Genomic DNA, 13,314 nt, shown 5'->3' with positions numbered 1-13,314 from the left:
CCTCCCTCAGTATGTGTCTGCTGTTGGCACTTTTATTGCCTTTTGAAGATAACATTAGGGCTTTTTATTTGGAAAGTGGATAAAGGAAGTGAACACCAAGCATGATACACACTGGCCCAGTAAAACAATCATTGTGAACAAATTGCCTGCTAGTTTTAAGGAAAATATAGCTTCCACCAGTTAATGTTTTATTAAATCATTCTCCTTGTTCAACAAGTCTTGATGAAATTTTACTTATGAAATACATGTCCAGCATGTTGTAACAAAGCAAATTGCTCTTATTTACTTAATTATTTTCTTCTAATATTGCTGAATAAACATGAGTGATTGCCCAATATTCCCTTTAAATTGACAGTATAGATTTCATAGAGACCCTTATTTTAGTGAACAGTGGTCTAGGGATAGTTGGTCAGGCCTCGCAGTGACCTCCTGCTGAGGCTGGCCTTTAGAACACAAGATAAAGCAGATGTTTATGTTCTGCAGCTTGATGACTCACTGTCCTGTAAGCGGGGTGGGGGGGGTGGGGGGGGAAGTGGGGGGGGTCTCACATCCTCCTCAGAGATATCCATAGGAAGGAGTTTCCTCAGGAGAAGGCATGGAGAGGCAGGTGGGAGAGTCTGATCATGAGATGTGCGCTGGGCCAGAACTGTGCGTTACCATGGCTGTTCTCTAGCAGACCACCCTCTGCTCATTATGTGCTCATTATGACCACCGTTCCATCGTGAACAAGGTTGTCAGTGCCATGCTGGAGTCCTCAGGATGGGGCGTCATGAGTGAGTCTAGGAGATCTGCCCCAGATCTAGACCTAGCATATTGGATGGGATTTTGCTGTCTGAGAGGAACCTGAAGGGGGAACAGGTTGAGGTAATATCTGCTATCTAGGACAAGGACAATGCCCTGTCTTTAGTATAGACAGAGGCTCTCTCTCATTCTCTCATGGGCTCAAAGCTGATTCCTGACCATGTTTACCTCAGACCCCTGTGGCAACTCATTCTTAGAGCCACTCAGTTGGGGTCCCTGAGTCAGCCCTGCAGTTGAGCCTTTGTGGGGAGGTCAGAAGAGCATCCAAGAGAGGAAAGAGAGCTGGTGTGGGTAATTAGGAAGGATGGTAGACAACAGCATGCCTTCTCATGTAAGCAGGGGAAGAAAGAAAGTCTCCTGTTCTCCTGGAATCTCTGAGTTGATCATGACTCATGTGGGGATGGGGTGGGAGGTTCTGGGTCTGTGCGTGCGATTGGGTTTGTGTGTGCGCTTGCGCCTGTGTGTGGGGTGGGGGTGAGAGAGTCTGTGTCTGTGTGTGTGTGTGTCTGTCTCTCTGTGTGTGCTTTAAATCTGAAGTCCCCAAATATATGTATTCCCCAAATATAATGATATATTTGGGAGTGATACTCCACTGTTCTACACTTCTACATCCATATTTTTCTGTCACATGTATAAAATTAAGAGACACATGACAGTATCAGTCTTCGGAGAAAAGTCCTCCTCCTCAGTCTTAAGTGTTAAAGCCCCTGCCTCAGGGCTAAGTGACTTCCCACATATGTAGCCCAGGAGCAGTTTTCCAGGACCATGGAAGAGCCATGGCTTCTCAAGTTCGTATCTGTGCCCCCCTCATGATTCTTCCCTTTCACTGAAAACAGCCAGTTGGGCTCTTCTCTGCTGCTCATGTCTAGGTTGTTAGAACCTTCTAGAAGAAAATCTGCACAGCCTTCCAAAGCCCACATCTAAGATGCTCCCTTAAAAATCTAGAAGGCGAATGTGATTCAAAAGCAGCTTCCTTGTGAGCTCCTCCTGAAACACAAGAGTGGAAGATGTTACCATACTTGCTTCACAGTGGGTTTCAGGTGACTTTGCCCTTGTAGTTAATAATGATTCCATGAGACAGGCATCCCTGATGCAACATCCAAGGCCATTTCCATGAATAGAGGTGCCACTGGCCCCATTAGTAAATATCCTCTTTGAACAAAGAATAGAACGCGTCCTAGCCGGGTAGTCAGGGAGATTCCAATCCCAGAAGACTCTTTATCAGAGGAGAAAATACTGAACAATTTTCACCTCAAGCACCAACTTTGCCTAATCATGCTATTTCTTGTTTTCCAGAATCCTTTCAGGATTGGCAAGTAACTTGTATAGTTCGGTTGATGTCATGTTACTCAAATAGAAATATCTGTGTTTATCACTAGGGAAGTGTTTTTAACAAGAACTCCCCTTTCCCTCATCTCTTTGTTAAGATGAAACACTGCCATTGTTTCTTTTGCTGGTGTTCAGTGCTCTGGGAAGATATTTTTGATCAATCACATTTTGTATAATGAGAGATTATAATAGATGTGACATCATGTAAACAAGTTTGTGAAGCCTTAGAGTTAATGATTGCAGTGAATTTGTTTGCCTTTCTAGTCTGTTCTGAAAGTCAGAGATAGTGATGCCATTCACTCTTTTGCACTCCTCGTAGGAACCTGTTCTGTTCACTGGAACTATGAGGAAAAACCTGGACCCCTTTAATGAGCACACTGATGAGGAGCTGTGGAACGCCTTAGAAGAGGTAACTTCTGTGATGCAACTTTCTTTCAGCAATAGCGTCTGTGCCTGTGCATATGTTCAGAGCATTTCAGGGGTCTGGGGGAGGGGCGTATTGCTTGAACTACCATTATTTGACACCTTGGGGAGCATTGATGATATGGATGGGTGTAAAATGTATGTGATGATGATGGTGATCCAGCATAATATACCTCATGTTGCTTTTTAATTTTCCAAAACCTGCCTCAGCCAATACATTATCTCACTTGTCCTTTGCAAAGCTCAAATTCTCCTAGTGACTAAATGTCCTGAGCCACTGTTGTGAGAATTCTCCCTAGGGGCAGACACATAAACAGTGCCTACCCACTCACCACCTCAGAAGGTCCTAAGACCAAAACAAAGTTCAATTCCACCAAAGATACCCCTGGGGAACCAATGGGTTTATTAGGTTTACTTACTGCGCATGGGTGAGGGTATTATAGGCAGAAGTATGGGTGACCCTGAATGTAGTTGGAGAGCTTTTCTCCAGGTTCCACTAAGCCCCAGCAGTCCGGTAGCCCACTTATAAAATAAACACACAGATATTTATATTATTTAAACTGCTTGGCCATTAGCTCAGGCCTACCATTGTCTAGCTCTTACTCTTATATTTAGCCCATTTCTATTAATCTATACTTTGCCACGTGGCTCATGGCTTACCAGTACCTTACATCTTCCTTGTCATGGCCGTGGCTGGCAGTATCTCTCCCCCAGCCTTTACTTCCCAGAATTCTCCTCCTCCTTGTCCCGCCTACCCTAGCCTTTCTGTCTGGCTACTGGCCAATCAGCACTTTACTTATTTTACCCAATCAGAGCAACACATTTGACATACAGAACATCCCACAGCACCTGAAGCAGCTACTCTGGAACATCTGCCTCTAATGTAGATGAATGATTCCCTCTGACTTTCCAGAGTGAGTGCCACCGCCCCCCAACCTTCCATTAACCTCCAGCCTGTATACTCTAGCTCCTCCCCGAGACCCCCAAGGCCATGTGTAGTCAGGGCAGGATTGCATACAGGTGAGCAGAAGGAGTGACTGGACATTTATGTACCATGGTCCCATGGCCCTTCCTATCCCCTCCTTCTATGGGGGAATGTCAACAACCCACAGGCGGTCATGCTGAGGTGATGAAGACAGGCTGTTCAGCTCAGAAGGAACAATCTGCAACAGCCATTTATGTTCCTGCTCTGTTTTAGGAAGCATCTAGGAAAATGAGGCATTTGTTTTCATTATTAGCTGGAAGAATGAGATCATACTTACACCGTGCTTTGGAGTCTCCTAAGGAAGTGTGTCTAAGGACAGATGGCACGGACTATAAGAGTGATGCTCATTCACAAACCTGTCATTGTGACACCACAGAGTGAGCTCAGCTGACAGACTCCTGGAGCCTTGGCTAAGTTTCTATATTGATACCTTTAATCTTGGAGGATGTTCTTATTATTTGTGTAGTGCGTCCCTGCAGACCGCATCGTGAGGACTCCTTTCCCCACACAGGCAAGGATTTTGACCATTAAGGTGCTTCTGGTTTATATGTTTAGAGATAATTATTTTGCAAGTTCACTCTAGTTCTGCAAATTAATTGTAAGCTGCTTAATAATAGAAATCATATCTTAGACCATAATCCCTCCTAGGACCTAGTTTAGTCTTTTCCTTTTAAAAAGTAAGCATTTAATAAATATGGAGTGACTGGCTGATCTCTTTGTTTGGGAGAGGCATGGTTTATTTCTTAAAAACAAAAACTAAAAAACACAAAGCCTCAGGGATCAGTTCCCCACTGTCGTTATCACTGTTGCTGTTTTGAGGTAGCACATTCGTCCCTGTTGCCCAGAAGCTCTGGAATCTTAAAGATGGGTTCTGACTGTGAGCACACCAGTTTGGAGGCCTGACAGCTTCCTGCCAGTAATTCTCGCTTCTGAAGGCATGTCGGTGCCGAGTCATTACACACCCACCCTCCTTTCCAGCAGCTTCAGGGATTTTGTTTTCCTAACTTGGGCTGGCTACTTCACCAACTCCGACTTGGATGGTGGCTGGCCTCTGGTTTCATTACAGGTTTTTCTATAGGAACGTTCTAAGAGAGAAGATATAGGGAGTGGGCAGTTACATCAAAGCTCTCAGAGGATGGGAAGACAGGACCCAGCAGCAGCAAGACTGTGACACACCCTGAGAAAACCAGAATTACTAGTAAATCATTTTTCTCTTCGCTTCGGAGATCTCAGATAGTAAAATCACTTCAGAAATACATTGTTCTGTGAACAGTGAAGAAACGTTAAGTGGGAACCAATCAGCTGCCTTGTAGTTATTTTCATCTTTTATAGACAAAATGAAATTTTAGTAGGTTCTCACAGTTGAAAACTGAGGTGGCAGAGTGTTGGGCAGTCCTGAGGGTTACCTTGCTCACACTCAACCCGAAGTAAATGGATATGAGAGAAGACAGACCTGTGTTCAGGCATCATGGGGTGTCTGCACACCGCTTCTGGGTTGACCTTGTGCTTTATAGAAGTATGGCATCACCCTATCATGGTTTTTCTCTTGCAATGCTTTGCCTTGGCGAGATTTTTAAAGACAGCTATTTTCTAAAAATTAGAATCAATATTGTATTTATAATGTAATTCCAACTGCCTCCTCATCTGTGTGTGTGTGTGTGTGTGTGTGTGTGTGTGTGTGTGTGTGTGTGTGTGTGTGTGTGTTTCCTCTGTGGTCATGGTTATTGGAGAATGCCAATGCACTTGTGTGTACATTGTTGTGGAGGCCAGAGGTTGGCATAAGGATGACTTCCTCAGTCACTAATGGCCCTATTTTTTGAGATGGCCTCTCACTGAATCTGGGGCTTACCAATTAGGCTGACTCACTGACCAGCAGGGCCCAGGGATCCTCCTATCTCCTTTCCCAGAGCTATGATTGCAGGCCAACACCAGCATGTCCCTCCCTTTTGTATGTGGGGTTGGGGACTCATGACAGGTCCTCATGCTTGTAGCAGGCCCTTAACTGACTAAGCCATCTCCCTAGTTATACATGTGTTCTGAATCATGTGACCTAAGAAATCTTGTCACCAACCTATTCTCATTGCTTGTGTCGAGTCATCAAACAGCAAGTGAGTCTTTGGGGGCTTCTGTTCTGTTCTGTTTTTTGATCCCCCCCCCCTTTTTAGTTACTTCTTTTCTTTTCTGAAAATTTCAACTTCTTCTAACATGTTCAGATTTTTGTCTTCTGGATGGTGAGAAGGCCAAGAATTCCTAGAAGATGAAGTGCTGTGAGGTTTTTCTGGCAGTAATTAGAGTGGTGTGAAGTAAGGTCCTTCTGATGGGTCAGGAAATCCTGGTCTGGGATCCTTGGACTCTTGGGCCTTTCTGACGGTGGACACCTCTCCCCACTCGGAATCAGAAGCCGGATGTTGTGTGTTTATCTGGGGAGGTGCGTTGGAAGTGATTTGGCCATGCTCCAATGCCATGCAGGTTCCCTGAATCTCTGTATTGCATTCTCTCTGTTGTCTCCGTGGCTTTTTCTTTACATTATGGCATCTAAACCAGAGCAGATTCTGCCTCCATGAAGGTGGGAAGCCTAATGGCCGTGGCTGTTCTTTTTAGAGTAAACTGAAGCTTGACTGAGAGGCTATGGACTTAATGATAACCCCTGTGTACGAAAAGAGAGAGAGGGAAGGAGGGCCAACCCAAACTCCTGATCCTTTTATAAATGATGTTAATACAGATGGGAACCTAAGCCAGTGGGGTTCACTTGAGGGTCCTTTAGAGAGCACTGCCATTTCTGTCTTTTCAACAACCTCAAGTAGAAAGAAAAGGTGGTGTGTGTTTTTACATCCTCCTATTTCTTACTAATACCAGAGTAAAAAAAAAAAATAGGCTTGGCTTTCAGACAAGACACTGTGCTGTGAATATTGTTCGTTTTGTTTTTGTAACTTTCTGGATATACTGAAAGTTGCCTCTGAATAGTGAGCTAATAACAGAAAAAATACTGCTACTATTAGTAACTGCTGGAGCATCCAGGAAGCAGTGGCAGCCTTATAAAAAGAGAGAAGTGGTAACTAAAGGTGGAACCTGTCAATTGATCACAGCAGTTAAAACAGACAATGAATCAGCCATGTGTTACTTCTGTTGTAAGTCAACATGGACACCTGGAGCAAACTGTGGAGAATAGGGTGTGTCTGCAGTAGGAGACTTTAGGTTTCTCATGGATGGTATGTGATAGGATGTGGGGTGCATCTCCTTTCACAGAAGACCAAAGGCATCTGAGCACCAGTGAGCACCCATCCGGAAGTGCGTCATAACTCAGCACTTTGGCCACACAGGGCCCATCTCCCCTTGTCCATGGATTTCCTAGAATGGGCGCCATTTACTTGTGGCTCCATTCGATGATGGCATTTCTGACTTTCCTTTTTGATGTAAAGTCAGTGGGTCTGTCCATTACTTTTCTGTGGCTGTGATTATAATACCCTGTTGAGAAGCATCTTGGGGAGGAGAGGGCTCCTTTTGTTTATGGTCCCAGAGGGATAGAATCTATCAGCAGGGGAGGATGGACAGAGAGTAGGCAGAGTAGGAAGTTAGCCAATCACATTTTCATCCATACACAGGAAGGCAGCAGAGAGAGAGGTAACAGCGAGTGGGATGAGGCTAGAAGTCCTCAAAGCCCACCCTTGGTGACTTCCTCCACCAAGACAGCACCTCCTAAAGGTTCCATAACCTCCCTAAACAGCATCACTGACTGGGGAACAATTGTTCAGATACAGGAGCCTATGAGGGACATTTCCCATTCAAATTACCATAGTAAGTTTCAAGAAAGTGGAAACAGAGTCTAACACTCCTGTCCATCTGCAAAGGACCCTGGCATGTCTTCCATGCAGTGTGCATAGTACGGAAATATTTGTGATGATAACATCAGGGAATTTACAAGCATTATCAATTTTGTTGTATTTTACTATTTTTCCATACTTAAAATGTAATCTGAACTATTCTGTACCATACTGAAATAAACGGTTTAGAATACTGTAATTGGATCAATTTTTCCTGAAATTATAATTTGCAAATGCTTTTTGTATTTTAAGTATGACTATTATGATATCCTGTGCCAATTACTTTTTGTAAGCTATATGTTTCTTTTACAGTGCCATTTAATATGACTGTATTCAATATAAAGTACATATTCATATGAATTTATTTTCTAACTTGTAGAAACAGATATGGATGAGACATTCTTGTGGCTTTCGTCATGTGTCCGAACGGTTATTTATTGAGAGCTCATTATGTAGGCAGAGTAGATTCTTAAGCTATTACAGTAATCCTCAGAGTAGACAAACACTCCCACTTGAAGCTGAAATTCTTGTAGAGAAGTTGGGACATCAGCAAATGATTATACATACAAAATTAAGACTAATAAATACAATAAAAAAGCAGGACACGAAGAGAGCTGGATGACGGCATGATTAATAATAGGTAATGTCGATTGATCTCTTTGTAGCAAACAGTGCTCTAAATGCCTACATGTACTGACTCATTTTATATCCCTGCAAACGGTGTTTGGAGATAGACATCTTGATTATGATAACACTGTGTTTCATTTGCAGGCAGGAAAGCCAAGACGGGAAAGTCGGGATATTGTCATTGGCAGAAACCTGGCACTTAAGTGCCAGGTTTCAAAGGTTTACATTTTTCATTTACAAATTTAAAATCTGGGCTAGGAAGATAGCTCAGCTGATTGACAAAGGGCTTGCCTTACAAGCATGAGGTCCTGAGTTAGAGCCCCAGAGCCCACTCATCCATCTGTTGCTCTCTTAATGAAGTATACTGACCCTTTGTTCTGAATCTCAGTATAGACCAAGTTTGGTCTTTGTTCTGTAAATTTTCTCCAGAACAAATATTCATAGGACTGAACCACAACCCAGGGATGTTGTCTCTGACATCTTATTATTCAAGTTTTTTCGAAGCTAGATTACTAGAAGTCTGTGTCACAGATGGGGCAATAAGATGTTATGTTGTGTTCTTCTTTCCATGGTTTGTCCTTCACTGTAGAATATCGATGTGGTAGAAGTAAATGCACTTGATAGCGTTAGTGATCTGAGGCTGAACTGAGATTCTGAGTTCAGATCCTGAACAATGCTCAAGGGTTTCTGACATTGAAGATGTAGTTCCCAGTTGTTTGAGCTTCTTGAAACCTTCCTGGTTAATTAAAATCTTCCAAAAGGGTAGGGTACCTACAGTATTATTTCTTCAGAGGGCTGTGCTCCTTACAGTTTACTCCTATGCAGAATGTTTCTTAAGGAACTTGACCATAGTGATCCCATTTTGCATTTTCTAAAGTATACCTTATATGTGGAAGGAGCTTCATTTCTGAGAGACTTCTGTGATTTCTGGAGAAAGGTTCTTGGTAGATGTCATGTTCCAGGAAGAAGTTAGGGTGATAGAGCAGGTGGCTCTGAAATACACCAGTTTCATTGAGGTGTGGTTTATAGAACAGGAAGTAGTCCCTGTAGAAGTGTGGTTCAGTGATTTTGATAATCTGTGGAGTTATGGGTCTCACAGTGATCAGGGTGTTGGAATGTTCTGTTGACCCATTATAGTTAACCCTCCACAGCTGTGCGGTCACTTCTCTGACCTGAGTTTTGTCTCTGTAAACTCCTGCAGCTTTCTCTTAACTAACCAGAAGGGACATTCTCAGGCTTGTAGAGATGGCTCATCAGTTAAGAGCACGTGTTGCTGTTGCAGAGAACCCACTTTCTTTTCCACAACAGCAGGCTCAAAATCACGTGTAACTATAGCTCCAGGGATCTGAGGCCCTCTTTAGGCCTCTAGAGGGACCTGCATTCACATGCACACAACTATACACAGGCACATAAACACACAGACACCTAGACATACACACAGTTACACACAGACACACACACACACACACACACACACACACACACACATATACACACACTTGCACACATGCACACACACTCACACACAACCTAGGGAGTAATTTTATATGCACAACCAGTGCTAACTCATGACCCAGAACCAACAGTGCTCATCAGTGGTGACCATCGTCATCATGAGGCTCCTGGGAAGAAGTACTTCAAAGTTCTGGAGTTGAAGCAATGTGTTTAACAGTTTATTTATGAAAGTACCATTCTTCTGTCTGCATCTGTAGGTGCAACTTAAAGAGGCCATTGAAGACCTCCCTGGTAAAATGGATACTGAATTAGCAGAATCTGGATCTAATTTTAGTGTTGGACAGAGACAGTTGGTGTGCCTTGCAAGGGCAATTCTAAAGAAAAATAGGATACTGATCATTGATGAAGCAACAGCAAATGTGGACCCAAGGTACAGGCTGAAGGGGATGTGGTGTCTCACTTGAGTTCTCAGGATGGCCCCAGGGAAGGATTCAATGACACTGGGGAAGGTCTCTGGGTGTGTCGGCCGTTCAGATGTGTGATGCACTGAGGTTGCATGCACAGAGTTACTTACATACTTACAAAGCCATCTTCTGCCTGTTCGTATCTCATTATGTCATAAGTGTATATCTCAAATATGCCACAGTACAGAATCTAAAACCCTTTTGATTCCAGGCATTTCAGAAAGGGATGCTCAGCTTGTAGTCTAGGTCTTCTGAAGAAATTAGATGCCTGAATTCCCATTCTGTTTCAAACAATTTGGAGAGAAAATCAATTGCATTGTTTCTAAGTTGACTTTAGATTTTAGTATTTTAAGAGGGGATGGTCTATAGGTGTGGCTGTGCATGCCTGTAATCCTAGCATGTGGAAGCTTCTTGGAGGCTCTGGGTTTCAAAGTCACCTGAATGACATAGTGAGTTCAAAGCCAGCCTGAGCTGTTCAATAATAGTAGTAATAATAATAATAATAATAATAATAATAATAATAATAAAAGTTTTAAAAACATTGTTAAGGGCCATGTCATCGTCTAAGTCTTTCCCCATCTTTGCTGAATTAAATGTGACCTCTGTGGTTCCAGAACTGATGAGTTAATACAACAGAAAATCCGGGAGAAGTTTGCACAGTGTACGGTGCTTACCATTGCTCACAGACTGAACACCATCATCGACAGCGACAAGATAATGGTGAGTCCTCCCCGACCCCAAGTGGCAGCCATAGATGCTATGACTGTCCATTTGACCTTCCTTGAAGATCCTGATGAGTATCCCAATAAGTTAATCCTTGGTTATTTTTTCTCTAATTTCTAGTAGTACCTCAAGTATGTAAGTCTACATTTAGTGTTACTAGACAGTCTGCCAGTGTGGACTCCTTTATATACTTCTTTGCTGAGGTGTGTTTGCAGGACCATTTCAAGATGAATTATGCCCCAGTGAAAATGTCCCAAACCTCTGCAATGAGTTCTGACATTGTGTCCTACTCCATAGTAGTAGGACAGGGTCATTTTGTGCATGTCACCTTGTTTTGGCTTCCCTTGATCAAACACAGTACTTCTGAGCACTGTGCTGGTTAGTTTTTGTTGTGCAGAGCACTCTAATCTCAGTTCCCAGCCCCCTATGTGTGGAGAAGTAGGAAGGTTGAGGGTGTGAAACCATCACTGTGTGATATTTGGGGGCCCGTGCTAGTTAGCTTCCTGTTGCTCTAATAAACACCATGACCAAAAGCAACGTGGAAATAAAGGGTTTGTTTCATCTTACACTTTACAGTCCACCATCAGGGGAAACCAGGGCAGAAACCTGAGGCACAAACTTGCAGGGACATCCTCTTTCCCTCTTGGCCTATTGGCCACCAGGTCAAGAGGGCAAGAGGTGGCAACAGAACGCTTTGTATGTGGGCCATGAGCAGGAACAGAGGGAGGCCTCCGGGAGACAGACTTCAGTGAATCAGTTCAGCTTTATTCCAGAGTATAAGGAATATATAGGATTGGGGAGCCTTGGGACAAACCCTAATTTACATTAAGTGGCACCCTCCTATCATAAGGCTTAGTATGTGGCAGTGGGGTCCTATAGCAGAGCTCCTAACACACATCTTCTTAACAGGGATCTGTGCCAAGTGTCGAGCTAAAGATGAATCAGGCATCTGGTTTAGAGACAGCTTTTAGATAAGTCAGTCCTCCAGGCCCAAGGACTTTCTCCAGGTAAGGGCAGGTAGAGAGCAGGAAGCCTTGCAGGGGAGGGAGAGCATTTCCATACTGCCAAGCATAGAGAAGGCTGCCAGCCTATGGCAGACTGTGACCTGTAACCAACCAGCAATTTATTCCAATAAAAACTGAAGCAGAGGCCATGGAGGAATGGTACTTACTGACTTGTACTCCCTGGCTTCTTCAGCCTGCTTTCTTACACAACCCAGGACCACCTGCTTGATCAGTAGCGCCTCCCACCAGCAGAATGTCATCCGGTCACTTCTGAATCTTGTCTATGACGATTTGACCCACAGGTGTGAACATCTAGGTTCATGAGTATGCCCTTCACCAATCACCTCTGTTGTCATTGTCAACAGTGTCCAGTGTTTTGCTTGCTCATGTGTCCTAGTAAACCTTCAGAGCCTGTTTTTTCTCTCACTATCTGTGTCTAAATCCTTAACATGGTTTAATGCAGCAGGTTATAGTTTGGCCCTCCTCTCCTTTCCTAACCTCACCCCGCTGCACTGTCCCTCTCTCTGCCGTGGATGAAGCCGCAGTGGTGTTCTCTTTGTCCTTCAGTGTGTGTCTGCTGTCCTTCTGACAGTTGTGTGGTTTCTTCCTCCTGAATGTTGGCAGCTTAGACTGAGAGAGAGAAGGGGATGGGTTTGGGAGAAACTGCAAGTAGTGTGACTAGACTATGACAGACGAAGTATTGGCTTGAGAAGAGAGAGGAGTCCGGGTTGGTTTTCACGGTAAGCACTGAGGTGCATGGATGAGACCCCGGGAGAAGTAGGCTTGGAAGAGGGTTCTCTTTCAGCATGTCACCTTGCATTCCCTGTGGCACTGCCCTTCCTACTCAAAAGTCCAGTGTGGGGAAATCTTCATTGTAGAGTTCACTGGCTGCGGGCTCAGAAGCAGCCCCAGTGGAGATCCACCAGGAGGGAAGAAGTGTGGTTAGTTGAGCAGCTTTCTGTTGTAAGAGTGACACAGGATCCCAGCTCAGGGGACCCAATAGACATGCAGCCTCTACTCTGAAAGATGGCGTCTTGGATTTAGATGTATTCACCCAGGTTGAAACTTCTGTTGTGTACTAGAACTTCTGACCATGCCCAGATTTTCAGTTCAGTAGAACACCAATGGATCTGCCAGTTTTCTCTTACTGTAACAAAATCCTAAAGATAATCAGCTCCAGACTTGGAAGTTGTGGTCTGATTATCTGGTTCTGTGGCAAAGTAGTGCATCATAGGGGAAACATGTAGCAAAACAGCTCTCTACCCATGGCCAGGGTGCAGGAGAGCAAGGGATGAGCCAAGAACCCACAGTTCCCTTCAAGGACATACCCACAATGTCCTAAAAAAAAAAACTATTAACAGCACGACGGGCCGGAACTCATTGAGCGAGCCAGCTGAGGCGAGTCGAACGGGGAGGGTAATGGTAGGATGATCGGTGGCGCAAGGGAGCGGCGAATCGCCGTCTTTGGAAGCTGTAAAGTCATTGTCGGGTAGACGGGCTGACAGAGGTAATCTGGACAGTAGTGAACCGCTGGACTCCATGAATATTCCGATATTCTTACTCGATCCTGCCGCAATGAGTCACTCGGAAGCCGAAATCCGCTAGGAAGCTGATACTGCACAGGCTCGCGTAGTAGCGGACAGAGGATCCGCGGGTAACATGTAATAACAGATAGGGGTAGG

The 13,314-nt window shown here is 44.1% G+C and overlaps 1 protein-coding gene across 1 annotated transcript in view; it reads left to right on the top strand.

The window, feature by feature from the left end:
• The window catches only part of Abcc4 (ATP binding cassette subfamily C member 4), a 211,006-nt gene that overhangs the window by 194,815 nt on the left and 2,877 nt on the right, over positions 1-13,314 (top strand). The window contains exons 27-30 of the mRNA XM_036198541.1: positions 2,450-2,539; positions 9,699-9,871; positions 10,520-10,702; positions 11,291-11,324. Of these exons, the coding sequence (XP_036054434.1) occupies positions 2,450-2,539; positions 9,699-9,871; positions 10,520-10,702; positions 11,291-11,324 (480 nt within the window). The remainder of the gene's footprint in view (positions 1-2,449; positions 2,540-9,698; positions 9,872-10,519; positions 10,703-11,290; positions 11,325-13,314) is intronic.

This window comes from Onychomys torridus, chromosome 9 (assembly GCF_903995425.1).
Source record: "Onychomys torridus chromosome 9, mOncTor1.1, whole genome shotgun sequence".
Classification (NCBI taxonomy): Eukaryota; Metazoa; Chordata; class Mammalia; order Rodentia; family Cricetidae; genus Onychomys; species Onychomys torridus.
This window is presented reverse-complemented; position numbering and strand designations above follow the sequence as displayed.